This window comes from Bactrocera latifrons, unplaced genomic scaffold (assembly GCF_001853355.1).
Source record: "Bactrocera latifrons isolate USDA-ARS-PBARC rearing strain unplaced genomic scaffold, ASM185335v1 scaffold_51, whole genome shotgun sequence".
In the NCBI taxonomy this organism is placed as follows: domain Eukaryota; kingdom Metazoa; phylum Arthropoda; class Insecta; order Diptera; family Tephritidae; genus Bactrocera; species Bactrocera latifrons.
In genome coordinates, this window is record NW_017537168.1 from 347,658 (window position 1) to 367,799 (window position 20,142).

The 20,142-nt window shown below is 35.5% G+C and overlaps 1 protein-coding gene and 1 long non-coding RNA gene across 3 annotated transcripts in view; one reads left to right on the forward strand and one right to left on the reverse strand.

The window, feature by feature from the left end:
• The window catches only part of LOC108973890 (protein tweety-2), a 126,548-nt gene that overhangs the window by 57,754 nt on the left and 48,652 nt on the right, over positions 1 to 20,142 (reverse strand). For both annotated transcript variants that reach the window (XM_018941398.1, XM_018941399.1), the window contains exon 2: positions 2,066 to 2,243. In XM_018941398.1, coding sequence (XP_018796943.1) covers positions 2,066 to 2,243 — 178 coding nt within the window. The remainder of the gene's footprint in view (positions 1 to 2,065; positions 2,244 to 20,142) is intronic.
• The window catches only part of LOC108973912, a 113,426-nt gene that overhangs the window by 37,138 nt on the left and 56,146 nt on the right, over positions 1 to 20,142 (forward strand). The gene's annotated exons all lie outside the window — the stretch shown is intronic.

Below are 20,142 nucleotides of genomic sequence, written 5' to 3' on the forward strand. Positions count from 1 at the left end.
TTTTTTTTTATTTTTAAATTTTTGTTTATATTTAATTTTGTTTTATTTTTTAACCCAAAAAATTTCCGTTTTTAAGTTATTTAAGCTTTTCTCTAACGTTGTTTTTTACCTTTTCTCCATATCATATTGAGTATTCATCAATTGAACGCTAAATGCCGCTTGGCTTGCATATCCTACTACTTATTGTTGTTGTTGTCGCAATAATTGCACACCAATTATGCATGTCGGCACAAGCAAATGTCAAAAGTTTAATTGTAAATAAATTGTCTGCTATTAATTATCGTCAATTAAATGCATTTGCTATGAGAAAAGTCAAAGAAAGCCGCAAGAGCAATTTATTTTACAGTCAGGCACATATGTACGAAATATAACGGTTTGTCTACCGTTATGCCTGAGACTTAGGAAATTTTAAGTTTTTCGAGTATAGTATAATGATTGCTATTCCAATACGTTTTGGTAAGGAAGCAAATGAATTAAAGAAAATAATCAATTCGCCTAAATATAGGCAAAATATACATATTGATGGAAATAAATTTGCTACAGCGCCTAAAAGTATGCAATGTTTCTGCGCCAACTTAAAGCACACAAATTCAGCGTAGAGTAACAGTAAATCTTACCAACGCAGCAGCACTAGTTGGCTATGCGCTCTAAAGTATGCTACAAAAAACTTCTCTTTTCATTTATCTGATAAAAACGCATGAGAAAACACAGGAAAATAATGACTTCGTACACACACACACACACACGCACACGTGCAAGATGTGGGAGTGGCGATAAAATTGTCAAACTATGAAGCGCAAAACAAAAAAACTGAGCTAAATACTTGAAGCGAGAAAGTAAAAGGTGAAAGAGAAGCGTAGAAAAGGTAGTAAAAAATGGTAAACCCGGCAACAACAGCAACTAACAATGACAGAAAAACAGTCGTTAACCTCTATACTAAGTGCACGAGAGGCTGGTCTTACTTTGTGTGGATTTATGTGCGTTTTTGTTTTTTATTTTCACTTTTTTCTGGCGAGTTGAATTGTAGAATTTGTTGTTGCGCACAGCTAACGCAGTTTTGTTTATATCTAACCTAGTGACTCTACTATTTTTGGTGGATATTTTTGTGCACTCCCTTTTATTTTTACCTTTTCAATTTATTTTGGTTTTTTATTTTTACTTTTTCCTGAGTTTTTTCTGCTTTCTTTTTGCGCTCGCATTCTTCTCAATTGTCTTTTCGGTCACATTTAGTTTATATTTATGTGCACCGAATTGTTTTTATATTTTTATTTACAATGTTTTCACGAAAATAGTTTTTGTTGTTGCTGCAATGTGCCATCTACCAAATATTTGCGCTGGCAATTATCCAATGAAAATCTTATCTTTCACATGACATATTTTTAGTAGGGTGCATGTGGTAGAAGAAGGTATTCAAGTTAACGTAGGGAGAAATAATAAAATAGAAAAAGATAAAAATAGTTTCCCTTCTTTTGAATTAAAGAAATATGAGCATTAATTGTAGATCCAGATATGGTAGTTTGGGCTTTAATATGTTATGTAACAAAGACGGACTTAGGTTATTAAGTTGTTTACGCCTTATTGTATGCTACGAATTTAAGTTTCTCCTTATTGTATGCTAAGTATTAAATTCCAAAAAAAAAAAAAAAATTTGTGTTGAACCATTTGAGAATTTCAAAACCCAAAAATCGAATGAACGAAATATGTAAAAAATGACATGGTACTCGTAAATGTTGAAATTTGTATTAGTTTTTTTTAGTCGTAAATCATCTCTGGTACTAGTTACATGTTATTGCGTATGAGCGCCCTCTATATGCCAAAGTTGAAAGAAAACAGTCCTCCATTTAGTACTTAAGACGCTTCGTAGAATATATTTGTAATTAAATAACAATTTTTGCACTGTTGAAAGGTGTTGAATATCAAATTATTTAGTATAAAAAGATGCCGGTCTGTGAGCTACTATTTCCGCATAAGCTGTACTGCTCTCTTTATTGATTATCGATATTTTATGTTAGTGTTCTGCGCTTTTCAGTATTTGTTTTTTTTTCTTATAATATTTTTTACTCACCCAAACCAATGGCCGCACATGTCATCAACGTAATTACGACTAATGTGCAACTCTGGCAACGCTGTGCGCTCGGTTTCCGTGGCTTACGATCACAGCAACGCGTTAACAGATATAACAACAAACCGAAGAGCGATAATATGAGTAGACCGGCAGGTATAGAGGCGAGTATACCCAAACTCTGTAAAGAGAAAATAATAAATATGATTTAATATTATATTGAGAGAAGAAACGTGAGAGATTTGAATATAGATATAAAATGATGTTAAACTTAAGACTAAATGGGAGAGAAAGAAGGATTCAAACTTATAGTATTGTCTCTTATATGCTCAAACAGGGAAAATTATGTAGATGGAATGGCCCAATAAGAGAAAATAAAAAAATAGAGAAAGAAATAACTGAAAGAGAAAGAGAGAGAGTAGCTGCAACTTCTTAAATCCGACTTTTTCTGTAGTAAAATTTCTTACTTTTGATTCATTGGAAATCTTGCGTTCGTACGACATTTGAGTTACTACAGATAATAAGAGATAACGATGTGGCCAGATTGAAGCTTCTTAGAACCGAAATTTTCCTTTAGTCAAGTTTCACACTTTTGATTAATAGAAAGGAAAGTAAACAAGTTCTATACCCTTTAGGTTCTGGCGATCGAACTGGAAATCAGTTACAGTAAGGAAAAGTTAATAATAGAAAAAGAAAAATAATATTAGAAAGAAAGACTAGCCTTGCTGATTGAAGCTTCTTAAAACTGACTTAAGTTTCGCAACCTTGATTGATAGAAAACTAGGCACGTTATAAATGTCCTTGGTTTTAGAGATCGAACTGGAAATAGTTTATAGTAAGGAAAAGAAAAATTAAATATGAAAAACTAAATACGAAATTTTTCTTTAGTAAAGTTTCACACCCTTGCTTTATACAAAAATAGCATATTTGTAAACCCTTTGGGTTCTGTCGATTGAATTAGAAATTATTAATTGTAAGGAAAAGTAGAGAATCAAATAGATAGAAAAATAATAGTGGAAGAATATAGCACTGCCAGATTGAAAAATCTTGATTGCGAAGTTTCCTTTCCATCAAGATTTATAGAAACATAGAACTTTTCTCGACGCTATCGATACTGACGATCGCCTAAAATTCAAAACAGTAAAGTTTGCACAGACTTTTGGGGTTTTAAGTGGATATATTTTGACTCAAAAAATATTTTCTTAAAGTTGAAATATGTAAAAAATTCTGTATTTCCTAAGTTGACTGTTGCCAGATTTTCTAATAAGAATTTTTAATGTTTTTTTTTTTAACTTTTTTTTTTTAAGTTTTTTAAAGCACTTGATAAAAATATTGCTACTACAACTTGTTTATCTACTTCAAATACTTTTTTTGCAATTCCACCTACAGTAGCTGCAAAAAGTCAAGTAACTGCTACCAAGAACCGATTTCTCTACAAACACGAAATTTTGTACATTTTTTCTTCTTCTTTTAATTACGCTTTACTTCCGTTTCTGATCATTGCTACAACTCAACACGCTTTTCCACATCATTGATTGTTAGTCGCTTAGCGCGCGTATTCCTGTTGCTTTGCTCCTTTCGTGCATTATTGGCATGCCTGTCGTCGTCGTTGTTACTTAAAAGGCGAAGCAGCAAAAGCGCAAATGCTAAGCAACTTTTTAATTAAACGCCGTTAAGCGGATTCAACTGCAAGTAGCGGAAATTTAATTAAAAACAAAAAATATTCCACTAACTTCCGATTTTTATTATATTTATGCTGCGCTTATTGCCACCCGACAATTGAGTATTGCTTTTCTCTCTTTCATTTACTGCAGTCAAGCGTGGAGTGTGGAGTGTTCCGTGCTGCGCAGTATTGGCGCAAAGTTGTCTATTTCCGCTTAGCGCGAGTAAGTCGTTAGTTACAACTTCGACATTTCTCTGCATGGTGAGTTTTAGTGCCCTGGGAAGAGGGGAAGCGTAAGCTCAAAAGAAAATATATTACTTTCGATGATTACATAAATAATTAGTTTTTTCTATGGCATTATTTGCTTTATTTTATTTAAATCAAAATCATTTAGAACTACAGAGTAAATTTAGTAATGTCCACTGTCCGTCTATATATGTATATGAGAACTGGTCCCTCGGATTTTAGAACCAAACTGACCGATCCAACTCAAGTTCTTGTATGGAAAGCTTTTTTATTTAACAAGATATCTTCACGAAATTTGGCTCAGATTATTTTCAAAGCCAACTGTATAATCTCCAAAGAAATTTTTCTGATCGGACTACTAAAGCGTATAGCTGTCATACAAACTGATCGATCGGACTCAAGTCTTCGTATAGAAAACTTTTTTCATTTGACAAGGTATCTTTATGACTTTTGGTGCAGATTACTTATTTCAAGGTAAAGCTACAATTTCCGAAGATTTTTTTCAGACCGGACCACTATAGCGTGTAACTTCCAAATAAACTTATCGAGTTCAAGACCAATATTATAAAAAATGCACTTACGAAGAGTAATATAGCTTTGGTGAAGGCCAAAGTTAACGGTTTTTTATTTAATTTAATTTTTTTTAAATTTAATTTAATTTAAAAATATATGTTATAATATATATATATATAATAAAAATTGTTAAAATTTAAATAAATTAAATTTAAATATATTTTTTTTTGTAACATTTGTTATTTTTAAAATTTTTTTAGTAAAAAATCTTAATGATATAATCCTGAATATATTGTATTTTTATTTTTATATTTTTTCGTTTGCAAATCTATTTTTTTTAAATTTAGCTATTAATTTATTAAAAGTTATATGACTTTTGGTTAGTACTACCCGGTTCTTCTTTTTGTGCTTTTCAACGGTTGCATATAGTCGACTACGCCTTGTCTCCATCTAGATAGGCTAGGTTACATGCATAAATACATCTTCAACTGCTGCAGAGTTATTTTATGACAAGCTAACTGCTGTTTGTGCAACTGCGAAAGTGCGAATGGGAGGAAATGTGGAACATAAAATTTATGCAATGCTTTGCTAAGCAATTTATTGGAAATGCAATGAGTGTTATCACGCCATAAAAAAATTGTGAGGAAAATATTTAACTTTATCAAAGCGCGAGATTCCGTAAAAAAAATCTGAGCAAAAATTTATGTGTGAGAATTTAACAATTTACTGAGCTAGATAAAAAATTATAATACAAGAAAAAATATTTATAAATTTTTTTCAAGTACATATTTGCTTTGTCATAACTTTTAATCTCGTTAAAAGCTCATTTCTCTCTCTTCTCTTTCTTGCATTTAGTTTAAAAAATGTATGTAAAAATAAAAAAGAGCGCGTCATCAATCAAATTTTATTGCCTACTAACCGCAACGCCGCAAAAACGGCCACTTGGTGATTGCTGATATGTATGTAGCTATAGGCAACTCTACACTCCCACCACCCATAGTTTTATAGCCATATAGTTTTATCCTTTATAGTTTGGCACTTGCAAATTTATCCCTCACCCTTTATCCCTTTCGCACCGGACTTTGCGGTCAACGCACTGGCCTGTGCAACTCTGTATGTACGCATGTTAGTTCCAGCTTCTGCTGTGACAAAAAACTTTCCACCCGCACATATATACATACATATGTTTGGAGGTGTTGTACGAGCGCCTTTAATGACCCAGAGGAATAAAAATAGTGGATTTATTTTATGCTAACCACAAATGTTGGGTTTTCTGACAGTTTCTGTTGACCTTTTGTTGGCGTTGGAGCAGCGTTGGACGTTGATATTACTTCAGCAATAATTTGCACGTAGCAAGGCAAGGGATTATTTAGTCATATGCTTTTTGAAGCTCTTTAAATTTAGCGTATAAAATGAAAAGGATTTGTTGACAATTGGTTTGCCTGATTAATTCCTTATTTTCAAACTCATGTTGTTCGTAAAAAAGCTTTATTATTGCAGTTCGTTTAGCACAGTTTCGTTACTGAGGTATTCTGATCCTTCACCATTCTTCGATGCCTTAAGTGAGATATGAAACCGCGTTTTAATATTTCAAATGCAAAGCGCTTTTCTCAAAGAAAGCTGTCCACAAACTAAACGTTCGAAAGTGTTTATATGGAAAGATTTTTTATTTGATGAGATATCTTTACGAAATTTGTCATATATTAGTGCCCAAGGCAACGGTACAAAATCTGAAGAAATTGTTCAAATCGGCCCACTATAACATATAGCTGCCATATAAACTGACCCATCAAAATCAAGTTCGTGTATTGAAAACTTCTTTTTATGGTGAGATATGTACACGAAATTCTGTAAGGATTATTTTCCAAGACAATGTAAAAATCTCCGAACGTATAGTTCAGATCGGACCACTATAGCATATACTTGCCATACAAACTAAACGTTGGAAATTAAGTGCTTATATAGAAAACTTTTTTGTATAATGAGATATCTTCACGAAATTCTGTATGAATTATTTTTCAAGACAATGTTAAAATCTCCGAACATATAGTTCAGATCGGACCACTATAGCATACACTTGCCCTGCAAACTGACCTACCGAAATCAATTTCTTGTATGGAAAACTTTTTTATTGGACAAGATATTTTCACGAAGTTTACCATAAACTATTTTTGAAGGCAGCGCTGCAGTCTCCATACATATTGTTATGATCGGACCACTTTAACATATAGCTGCCATACAAACTGACCCATCAAATTCAATTTTTTGTATGAAGATTTTTTTGTAGTTTTTTATTTTTGGCTTAACTTTTCTAAATTCTACCACATTTTAACCACCAAAATGCTGCCACCATTTTCTTGTTTAAATATTAATAACCGCAATCTAAACTACTATTTTCCCGGCATGTACATACATATATAAATATAAATGCTCACATATTACAGTGCAATGCGCGTTGTTTTTGTTTGCTTTTTCCCGACAATTATCATTTGCGTTTATTTATAGTTGTTTTTGCGGTTTTGCGGTCGTGGTCAAATTGTTTTAAATCAATTTTATTAATTTATATGCATTTGCTTGTGGCACGAATGACCGCTTGCCCAACAACAAGCACACGCGCACCCATTTAACTGCAGAGCTATGATTATATATGTGAATATGCCATATTATGCGAACACACATACACACACAAATAGCAACAATGATTTGATCCTTGTAAATTGCGCGCAATAATTTAATTTATGCCAAACAAACAATGGCACGCCAGCATCGCTGTCGCAACATCACACCTCACCCGCCAGTATCACTTTCACGCCATTATAAGCTTAACTACAGTTGCTCTCACCGCACACTTTTACTCTAGCGCTATCACTGTCGCCTGTGTGGCGCATAATTTCCCCACACTCAGTCTTATCACACATATACCGTTAGTGCTCATTTAACATTAATCTGCTGGCTCTTTCACATTGGCAGTGGGCTGGTCAATTTGTCGGTGTGTCGCTCGGTCTGCCATTTGGTTAGTCATTGGGTAATTTTTAATTAACCGCCAGCGAGTATTCGCTATAGTGGCAGCTTGTAAGGCAGAAAAAAGAAATGAGGCAAAAGTTGGTCGTTGGACATGGCTATAAGTCATTGTACATGGTGGTTGGTTGTAATAACTATCGCAATAACTATTAAAAACGTTATAGCGACAAAGTTAACATTAATAACTGTAAACTACGACGTGCATTTATAATTACTTTTATATATGTTAGCCTTAGTTTACATAAAGGGTGTTTCAGGCGAGCACAAATTGTTTAATGGTAGTACAAGATAGCCGCTCAAGCAATTAAAAATTGTATGTTGTTGCCATTTTGTAAAATATTAAAAGGCATAGTTGGTAGAAAGCTGCCATATTGTTACATTTTTACATTTTACTTTCAACCATAAATTATTTTTGAGATTTTTTTAAGGTTGCAAAAACTTTTAATAAAAAAATTTTACATGACATAATACAAAGGAAGCTGCCATATTGTTATATTTTCATAACTAATTTTTGGCCGTAGTAAAGTTGCCACATTGCTATATTTTCACCCCTCATTATGGGCTATAAATGATTTTTGCATCTGTGTTACGAATTTTTATCAGTAAAATTTTACAAGGCATAATAGTTAAGAACATGTTACATTTTTACAATTTATTTTCGACCCTAGTAAATTTCTTAAACTTTGCTACTTGCTGGGATGACTTGCTGCAGCTATTAGATACAAGGAGGACAATTTTTGAAGTCTTTTCAATCCCGAATTCGATTCCAGTTGCGAGGGGTTTTCAGATATTTTACATTTTTGATTTGCTTCCTATTTTAGTGGTCCAAGCGGTAACAATTTATTACCACGATGGACTCATCTTCGTTATACTAAGCCGACCTCCACTGAGAAGCTTAAATCGTACGAATGCTCCAATCTGGCATCCCTTTCGAAACCTTCGATTCCCCCAATGTTTTATTAGTTAAAGATTTCTAGAATATTGTTGGTATAGAATTGTAAAGGTCAATGCCTTTAGTGAAACTTAAAACACACAGATTTTTGTCTGTAAATATAGGAGCTTCAGATTTTTTTTCTGATTTTTTTGAATTGTTTCCGATAATCATTGGTTCTGATCTGACTGAATTACAAGTCATTATGTACTAATTTGATACTAAAAAATGCTAATATTTTTTACAACTACCTTTAAATGTAACCCGCTGTATTTTTTACATTTGAAAACTTCAAAAATAATAATAACTTATTGACCTTACTTATCGAGTATAGTTTAGTTCTGTTGTAATTAAAAAAACTGAGCACCTGTGTCACCCTGCGTATGTTTTTTTGAATTGTTTCCGATAATCATTGGTTCTGATCTGACTGAATTACATGTCACTATATATTAATTTGAAACAAAAAAATAATATATTTAACAACATCTTTTAAATGTGACACCCTGTATTTTTTAACATTTAAAAAGTCGTAAAAAGAACAATAGCTTATTAACCGTTATTTCCCAAGTATAGTTTTATTCTGTCGTAATTAAAAAATAAAACTTAGCATATGTGTCACCCTGTATTGTTTCAAAATAGCTAAAAAATTATTATGACTTTTAAGAAATATTTATTCCACACTAGGAGTGCATTTTTGGTTTTTCTTTCGTAAATAAAATAAAACTGAGCACCTGTGTCGCCCTGTATTGTTTTTAAATAGTTACAAAAATTAATGGGATTTTCAAAAACTATTTATTTTACCGTAGAGCGCATATTTAGCATAAGTAATAAAAATTCTATGGGTTAAAATTACATATTTTGTCCGAAAACATTGTATGATTTTCGAAACACCCTGTGTTAATGCGCTTATATTTCCATTTAAACAATTAAACACTCAGTACAAAATTACTTTAAAGTGTCGCTAATGACGCTTAATGAATTATGCTGAATTTTTGCAGTTTCTGTTAGTTACTTGCCTCATCTCAGCGGCGTATTGGAACACCGATCGGAGAGGAGAAGCGCGCATAAAATTTATAAACAAAATCATTGTACATTACATAAATATAAAAGAACCCAAGCTGGCTACCATGACTATTTACTATCCCACACAGGCATTTTATTTCAATTGAAGCTATAAACTCACTTTTGCAATTGCCATCAATTCGCACAACCTTAACCCGCATATGCCAATCAATCGTTTAGCGCTCAAATCGAAGCAATGAAGCATATGCGCCAATATTCAATACTCACCACTGCACCGGCACTAGGCAAATCACAGCCGCTGCGCCGCAAACGCCGCCCCCTCGGCAATTTAAGCATGCATAGAATATATGGGTTATACGTTCTCTATGACGTATGAGCGAAATTTATGTGATAAATGTGCATAAAATGCAAAAGAAAATTGCAATAATAAAGTGTGACGCGGAACTCCTTACGATTGCCTGAGCTGTTGGCAGAAAATTGACGGCATAAGGATGTGACAGATACTTTTATGGATCTCAATTATTTATATGTGAGTTTGAGCATGGAAATATTACGGCACGTCGGGCAAATAATAGTAGAAAGAAAGAAGAAACACAGGAAAAAGGAAGTGAAAAATTAGAAAAAGTATAAAATATGAGCTAAAAACTGTAGTTTGCTTAAAATTAATTAGATATAATGAAAATCGAGTTGAGCAGTGTTGCATTTCTACAATGTTTGCTAAGAGAATGAAGGCAAGAAAGTATGAAAAGATACGTAGAAAGAGTCCAAGTTGAATTGGGTTTCGAGAAGATATTATAATTGTAATGAGGGGCTTTGTATTGGAAAATTTTAAGAACAACTGAATATTGGCAATTGTGCAAAAAGCGAGAAAATTGCCAAAAATCAGGCTAATGAACAGAGTAAAAGAAGAGTAAGATAGCCTATTGATATCAAGTACTCGAAAAGTTCACGTAACCAGCCTATAACAACAAAGAATGAAGAAGGAATCGTGGAGCATCAGAACTTCGACAATCACAAAATTATTTTCAGGTCAATGAAGAGAGTAAAAGAGTAAGAGCGGCTATAGACAGTCACAAAAGAAGATAGTAAAAGAGGAGTAAGAGAGGCTATAGACATCAGGTACTCGGAATAGTCGGCTATTGTCCACCGTAACAACTTAGATAACTAGCCAGCTAAGAACTAAGAATGAAGAAGGCACTTTGAAGCAAGAGAAGACTGAAAGCCACAACATGCCGAGTGTTAGGCACTTCGTTGAAGATATTCTAATTGACATATATTAATATTTTGGACTCTAATTCAAAGGCAGGACATAAGGTGGTAAAATAAAAAAAAACACTGAGTTAAGGCTAAAGCGGACATTTTTAAAAACAGAGAGACGCAAAATTGAAAAAGATACGTGCAGTCCACGACAGTCACAAGAATCTCAAAGAAGCGGTCTTAAGAAGCACGAAAGACACCAGTTGACAGTCACAAGAATCTAAGAGTTGTTTCTTAGACACCGATAACAACCATTATTCGACTGAGCTCAGAACCATAAACGTCAGAAGATACTTTATTGCGAAGATACCACGAACAGTGTCTTAGAGTTTCCAGAGGTTCCAACGAATGATTTAAGAAGATTTTGTTTAAGGGTTGATTAACAGTCCAATCAGCTGTGTTAATTTACTTAAATGCAAGCACAGAGTTGCACTATAGCACGCTTTGGAGGTCTTTAAAATATTTCATAAACCACTTGAGAATTAGAGACTGGTACAGAACGTACGAAATAGCGTACAAAGCATGCAAGTGTACACTTGAACTTGATAGTGTTAATAGCCACTTTTTCAACTTGACAAGTGAATGACCAGACGCGTGCTTTGTGACCACAGGCGTGCTTTGTTCGTACGAATACCCAAGTGCCGAGTGACGCATTGCGCGTCTGCGAAATTGGTGCGGCGCGTAGAAGAGTAGCTGCCATAAAAAATAGCTAAACTTTTGTGCGAGCCAAGCACGCACTTAAGCCGCAAACCATACGCACTCGGCGCGTACTGCATTCGTCTGTCGCTAAATGCTTTGTTGACCGCGTGCAAATGCTGATCATAACAACTTAGCGGTGATTAAGCGACAAACGATGTAAATGAGCGACACAAGCGACAACACTAATAATAACAATAAATATGCGAGGACAGTGGGCGCTGGTGGACTGCGGACTCTGTGCTTATTTTGCACAAGGCAACCAGCTTAGCAGCAAGCAGCAGCTGACACCGACTGGCACGCCGCATAAAATTAAAAACACTAAGGCACTAAGAAAGAGGAAAACAATAGCATAAACAGCAGTAGAAAAACCAACAAAGTTGCAAGAAAAAAAATGCAAATTCATGTTGCTGCAACGCGGCGCTTGTGGCGAGAGTAAAAATCAAAGTAAGCGAAAAGATTGGCGTTGATTACTGCTGCGGCCGCAACGCCGGCTGCTATTGGTGGAGTTGCCAACGCGGCGCGCTTGCACTGCATAAATAGCGGATGCATGACTGCACAAAATAGCGCAACAACAACAGCAGCAACAAAAAGCTTACAGCCTAGCGCTAACCGAAGGAGTAACAAAGAAATCCAATGCGCGCTGGTGGTGACGGCAGCAATTGACGACGACGCCTGTGTGCCACAGTTGTGTGGCAATGTGTTGTGTACACGGTGCGACGTTGATGGCAGCGTCAACGAGCTCGAGTTTGTGCGCGTGGTTGCAATAACAATGCCAATGCAAAAGCCGGCATTTGATACATGAAGCTCCACAGCAGCGGCAGCAGCAATGAAGTGTTGCCTGCGAGATAACGAACTCGTATGCCCCCAGTGCAGGCTGTCGAGCGAGTTGGCTGTTTGGCTGGCTGACTAGCTGACTGGTTGACTGATACGCTTGCACTAGTCGAGCACATGCTAAGTGTAGTGGCCTTAGTAAAGTGCGAGCTGTGCCGCAATCGGCGCGCAGTAGCAACGCCCAGCAGCAATCGCGTCAAGCGTGGAGTAACGTGCTTTGCATGGTAATGCCTGATTGAAAACCGAGAGTCACACGCACACGTGCTCGGCGGGATAAAACAGTACTTTGAACTGCCAGAGGAGAGACTACTGTTAAAATTTAAGAAGCTTAATCATTTAGATCGTTCGCCTCTAATACCGAAACCTCGAACAAACTTAATGGAAAGAGAAAAGTAAACGTAGAAGAGTTTGTGGGATTCAGATGGAGTCCATACTCTACCTATTTTCTGTCGAGGCCAGTAGCAGCGTAATGTCAATCATATAGGGAGACTGAATTCATAAATCCATACGCCAATTCAATCCAACGAAACTGAAAGTACTCTGAACCATCAGAAAGAAGATACAGAAAAACCCTTGCTTCGATCTGACTTTGTTTAGTTGGTGCTTACGAACTTATGCGATAAAGTAAAAAACGGCGATATGGTTCAAAGATATTTGACAACGTCCTACCACAATATTAATGGGTTTATGCATCGTTCTAGTAGACTTATACAAAATATGGGGCTTTTAAGATACTACTCGAAACTCTATCGAAAAAACTGTGTTCAGGACTCTAGTAGCATGAAAATACTACATTCAAACAACGTCAAACAGCTCCTCAAACCCACAACCTCAATTTTTTCGGTTAACCGTCGGAAAAAGCTTTCTAAATTTTGGCTCAAGTTTCTTATAGAACTGGATCTAATTTTTTGCGTCTTTCTTCGACAAAGTCACCGAGCTTTAGTTACTAAACTCCAACATCAAACTTCTTTGGCGATGGTAAAAAGAAGCCACAGACTTATCGAGTCACCCTTGCGCGAATAGAAACCCGCTTTGCTTTCTAGCGACCGCGTAGCTTGGCTATTACTGCTGCTGCGGTCGTCTTTGGTGTGCTATTAAGCTGTTTCGCATACACAAGAGTGCCTCGACTAATCCTTTTTGTTGCTTTTCTTTCCTCTCAAATGAAGTCTGCAAGGAGTGTTTAGTTGTGTGAGTTGAAGTGCGCGCTTGTGTGTGTACGAGGAATTTGCATCAGCTGAAGACTCCATCGCACACTCGCGACACATATCATGCGAAACGATATTAAGCCATTTGCCATGCCAAGCAGCGTGCTGGATTTTATCTGCGGCGGTGTGAAGAACATGGGATGAAAGGGAAGCCGGAGTAGCGGCACACGTACTTGTATATATGTATATGAGGACGAGATGGTAGAGCGATTAGTAGTAGCGATCAATTTATAGGTGAATGCAAGTGTGTTGCTCAGCTATTTGTTTGATGAGAGCTTTAGAGGCTACTGTACAGAAGAAATTTTACCTAAAATTGAAGGAATTGGTGTCGAATTTGAAGACGTTATCCCGAAGGGATCGATTGAGCTGCGACAGAGATATTTCGTTTATAAAGGATTGTAGTTGCTAATATAACCAACAAGAAGACGCGGAAAAATCACGTCAATTATTTTTATGTGGATAAAGTAAATCTCGATCGTCGGATCTAACTCGAGCACCAGTCAACTCATCAAAATCTAAATTATGACTACTTAGTGGTCAATTTCGGAATTGTAAATTTTGTTCTACTGTCGAGAAAGTACTTGGTTTTTATATGTATTGCGATTATTAAGGTTCTTTATCGAAGGTTTAAGGTTCTTACCATTGTTTGATATATGTGATAGCTTAGCAAAAATCCTAAAGCATCTATTGTTTTCTGAAGTATGAATACATATTTGTAAGTCCTAACCAGTGAGTCACCTGTATTCCCAGCTATTGCTCACTTCCCACCTTCTGTAGGAGTCAACTCGCATGGGCTTTCTTATTATGTTTTCCAACCGATTGACCGGTTTTTGTTGCTCTTTGCCATGAAATATTAATCGATATTCTAGTTAAAAGTAATGGTATATTTTCTAGCATCATACGCACGATAAATATCGATTATATAGGCCTTCTTGAAGAACATCACGAATTTTATGTGAGTTTATGTTTAACACTTTCGACTTTTATCGATAAAACATCGAATTTAATTTTCATTCATGAATTATTTGTTAGTTTGTATTTAAAATTCAAGGTTTTTTTTCCAACTGTTGAGTTAATTCTTAACTGACGAAGTTTTTGGGAGTTTAAGTTCAGGTTTTTCGACTTTTGTTCACAAAATATCGAACTATTTCTTCATTCACGAAATTTTTCGGGGTTGGGTAGGGCTATTTTAGGCTAAGCTACCAAAATAGAACTCCTGTAATTCGAACCTTTAAGTGTAAGTTTTTCATGGAGAGCTATCGACTTCTATCGGAAAAATATCGAATTTATTCTACACTCATAAATATTTTAAGAGGTTATGTTTAAAGCTAATGCATATAATCGACGTAATGTTGAATTGATTCTCATTGGCGAAGTTTTTTGGAGTTTGTGTTTAGGACTTTCGACTTTTATCGATAAAATATCGAATTCATTATGCATTCACGAAACTTTTCGGAGTTAGGTTAGGTTAGTACAGATTAAGTTTGACGGCGACTACATACAGGTCATTGTGAAGCCAGAAAAATATAACTCTTATAAATTGGAGCTATAAGTGTAAGTTTCTCGATGAGAACTATCGACTTTTACCGAAAAATATCGAATTAATTCTCCATTCATGCATATTTTGTGAATTTGTATTAAGAACTATCGACTTTTAACTACAAAGTATCGAATTAATTCTCCATTGATATATATTTTCTGAGTTTATGTAAAGAATTATCGACTTTTATCCACAAAATATATTATTAATTTTTCATTTATGAATATTTGCAATATATATTTTATAATTTCACATTTAATCATATTTTAGGAGTTTATGTTAAGAACTATCGACTTTTATCGATAAAAATCGAGTGAATTATCTCTTAAAGCATATTTTGGGAGTTTATGTTTTAAGGTCGTGGTTTTAAGCGAGAAAGTATCGAACTAATTCTTTATTCACGAAGTTTTTTAGGGAGTTTGTGTTTAGCACTATCAATTTTCATCGACAAAATATCGAAATATCGATATACACTAAGGACTTCTATCTGCTTTTTATATTGCTTAAGGTTCCTAATAATAACACCGACCTCGACGACTCAAACCTTCAACCAACAACAATGATATTTTATCCCTTCCACTCACTCCTCTCACGTTCATCAGCTCACACACTGATTACAACTCGCTGATATTCGATTTGCGATTGTTTCCAACAAAAGTAATGGCTGCACATAAATTTCTCCCGCTTTTTAACCCACCCACCGGCATTCCTTGTTCGACACGCTTGTAAGTATTTTGTCTCTTTTATATAAATAATATCATATTTTTTACACACAACGGCTGGACTTGTAGTACTTCCTATATATTCTCCACATTTACGCGAATGGACACAATGAGCAGCGTTGCCGGCGCGCGACGAACAACAGACAAGTGAGAAGTCAATAACAACCGACGATGGTGCGCCAGGAGTGGAGCGGTAAACATAAAAATCTCTAAAAAATAAAATAAATATAAAAAATCGGACAACAAAAAATAAAATAGAAATAAACTTTTCTACGACAAAAATAAAATATGAGAAATAAAAAGGCGAAATGTAAATTGCTAAAAATGGACATTTTCCATTTGCCTTAACTACGAATGGCCCCGACGTACACATGGGCGCACACCAATAACGACAGCAGATTGGAGTAAAGGTTGCCAGAGTTTTGCTAGCCGAATTTATGGCAACAAAAGGTGCAGGCGGGGTCGAGAGCCGGGTTATGCCGCCAATTGTTGACTGCTGCCTTGCCATATACATATATATATATACGTATTTGTGGTTGTTGTTATTGCTGTGGCGTAAAGCGATTTGTATGCTAACCGGAAATATACTGAGCTGCTGCGGAGTTCTGCTCAAACACAAGTCGATGAGCCACCGAGAAAGGCAAGTAGCAGCGTTAAAGCCACGCAAAACAAGGAAAACGAGCAAGCACAACAAAAAAATTGATTGCTCATTCCAAGGGCTGTGCCTTCGTAATCCTTGCTCTGATGGCGTTTTGCAATGCGAAAAATTGTGGAAAATGAAAACTACAAATAAGTTATGCAAAATGGTAATATTTATATTTTAAAATAAGAAAAATTATAAATGGCCGCACACGAGAAAATTTATGGCTGTCGGGGAGCAAGCAGCGTCGTATTTTGGAGACAAGCAGCAATATGCTTACACATATTTACAGTTATATAAAATGTTTTCACATATTTCTGTCTGTTTGGCTGCTGCCAGTTGCTGCCACTTGAATTTTGTGTGGTTATTCCTTGCGAGTATTTCGGGGTAAGCGGCAGCAGTGTTGCATTTGCTATGTGAAGTGATAATTTACTAGCGCTTTTGATAACTCAGTGCATGAGTGGCTACTCTGTACGCATACAAACAACGTAAGATGGCAGGGAAGCAGGACTGGCGTTAGTGAATTTAATAAAATATTTGACTTCATTAGTTGAAAGGAATGAAAGTCCCTTCTGACCTGCAGTACTCTGCTAAAGATTTATAAAACTCAACTCAATCTGTTACTTAAAGCTTTTTATATTCAGAGTTTATCTGTATTACAAGCGAGAAATTATTTATACATACGCTAAGCACTTAGGTGTAGGAGATAGACCCGGTTTTAAAATTTTACTATGCAATGAAATTTGCTACACCAATGTTGTTTACAAAGCCGATATTATGGAAATATAGTAATAAAGGCACAGAAAGTGCCTTAGTCAACATAACAATCCAATTATATAACCTCAATTTTAGCATTAAAAGATCTTCCTATTCCTCTGCTTTCCCTGACGGGTACCTCCTCAGAGCTGGAGTCTCAGAGCTGGAGTGTTTTTATCCATTCGGACGACATGACGTAGGCGGCGTGATAAGGATCCGCTTTATCTGAAGCCTCGTTTGGTATTGAACAGCTCGGAGAGGTCCTTCCCGGTCCTGGCGGAGTTTATGGTATTGCTCAACGTCACTTTACACAGCCTTATTTGATTTGCGGGGATTATTATATATAATAAATTAAGACTATTTTTTTTTCTTTATAGTATTCCAATTACAGGATGCGATCATTACTTTATCTTCTACTATGTTCTCAGACTTATTTTGACTATGTGTGCTTTAGTCTTCACCTCATTCCAACTAAAAACGCTTTGCGGCTCTAAGATGACGTTTCATAACACTTTCTAAAGGTTTTATTTATATTCCTGTTTATTGAGAACTCTTCTCGGATTGTTATTCTAGATTGCGTAACTAATGGAAAAAGTAATATAGAGTCTCCAAACGTTTAAAAATTATGATGGCAATATCCATAGATAATCAGGCTTATCAGTTGGGCTGCAATAAATGGTGTCGAGATTCTTTCTATGTAAACTTAGAGAAGGCAGTGTTAAGCGACTATAGAGACAGACTTATCAATTGGCTTTGCAGCAAAGGCTCGCCACCCTTCTGTGGAGCACAAACTTTACACGGCAGTGTTGTATCAAATTCGAATTCGAAGAACTTAGCCTAATGAAAGCGAGTTAAAGTGAAACTTAACACCAGATTGTACATATCTTGACTTTCAGCGCGCTGTTCAGCAATCATTTACTTAAGCTGAATAAGCGCTGAGAGCAAAAGTACTTGAAAGAGTCTGGGACAAAGTTATCCACTTGAGATTGTGTAATTAAACAAAGGTGTTACTAGTTGTTATGAATACATAATTGATAATCCTGTCAGAATACTTGGATGGGCTGCTGTAGATCAGCTATTAGTGGGATAGTTGCTGAGAATAACTATTATTTTTTCGGCAAAATTGTTTTTTTCAACAAAGTTCCCTTCAAGTGTATACACGGATTATAGCTTCCCTCCAACTTTCGATTCTATTTTTGTAGCATGATTTGTCCTTTGCTTTAAAATAGGCCTCAATTTTTGCGATTTTGAACTTGGTTTCTGTAAAGGGGCTAACATGGGCAGTTCCCGAAGGTCAGCGCACTGCTTTGATCCTTTTTACCACCTTTTCAGATTATCTGCCATTATTTAGCGCTTATTTCGCCCAATACTGCGCAGGGTTGCTCATATGTATATACATATATGTATATGTATATGTATATCGCCACCATATATACGCTGATTAATACGCACAATTGTAGCAATACTTTTCGAGTGCTGTTTCTATGCTTGTTGTTGGGTTTTTGAAATTTTGCGTTCGAGAAGTTCGAGTGAGGCTTAATTGCACTAGAATTTCCATTGGTCACAGTATGTAAATAAGTATTTTACATACATACATATATGTCTGTATAGAAATATGCACTTGTAGAGGTAGACACACACGCACACACACACTTACATACATTTAAAATTCAATTAACAATTTTAAATGAGCATACAAGTGGTCGTCGTCCTTTCTTTCATACAAACACACACAAACACGCATACATGTACATACAAACAAAGCCAGCCAGCTGCAATCAAATACACTCGAACTACGCTCCAAAGCCGCTTTTAGCTTTGCAGTGTGAATTTGGTTGCGGAAATTTATTTCATTTACATTTTTGGTCGACTTGATTGAGTTGAGTGGGCAGCGCCGGCCAGGAGTGTGTGGCCTGGCCAAGTGCAGAGCTTGCAGCGTGTTGTTAGTGTTGCCTTTGCGCCAAAGGATATGTGACGCGTGCAGGCAGCAGTGTATGCCGGCAGCAAAGCGCAGTTAGTTGGGCAAATGACAGGAAGTGGTGCTTTGAAATTGTATTTGCATAAAAGCGAAAATACACATGCACTTTGTTTCAACATGCGGTTGGAGAGGTTTTGTGGCGGGCGCCGACTATGAGCGGCCACTGAAGTTATGTATTTAAAGAGCGGAAATTTATAGTTATGCTATTTTGTAAAACCAAATGCGCATACATATGCAAATAATATTACATTTGAATTTTTTTTTCGATTTCGAAATTTTTTTTAAAATTATGTTTTTTTAAATTTATTATTTAAAAAATGCCTTCGACAAGTAAAAAACAATTTTCAATATTTGAATTTAAAGTACTCGTAAATAGCTTTTATTTGGTAGCCGTATTGTAAGTCTGTAATTTTTTTAAAGCAGTGTTGCCACTAAAAATGATTATTTTTTACTTAAAAAAAAAGTATTTGACGGAAATATTTCTTCAACTTAATTTAATTATTTAAAAACTTTCCTTAATACCTTGTTTCTACTAAAAAATTCCGCCATTCTTCCACCGAATGACCGTTTGTATGAATGTATATGCGCTGCGCCGTCTTTATACTTCTTCGCTCGCTTTACATTAACACTTTTGTGTGGAAAATTGCAATTTTCTTAAGAGCCTCCTCTTCATACTTGAGTGGCGCACTACTCGCTTTGCTCACCACACTCGCATAACCTAACCTATAAAGCACTTCCTCTTGAAATTTATGGATTTCTGCAATGACTTGTAGTTTTGTTTGCTTTGTGTGTGTGTGGGTGTGTACTTGGTTTTAAATAGAGATTTGAGTGCTTCGATAGACTGCCACTCTTCATATAAGAGATAAATGCGTTTTTTATTATTAAATGCATTGTTAAGTGTGGTGAATTGTTGTTATTGTATGGAGCGACTTGCTTAATGTGATGAATTGCAGAAGGAACTATAATTTAAAAAAAGTTAGTGAAGAAAAAAATTTTTTTTAAACTTTTGCTCATATAAATGATTACCTAATAATTTAAACTTTTTTTCATCCAAA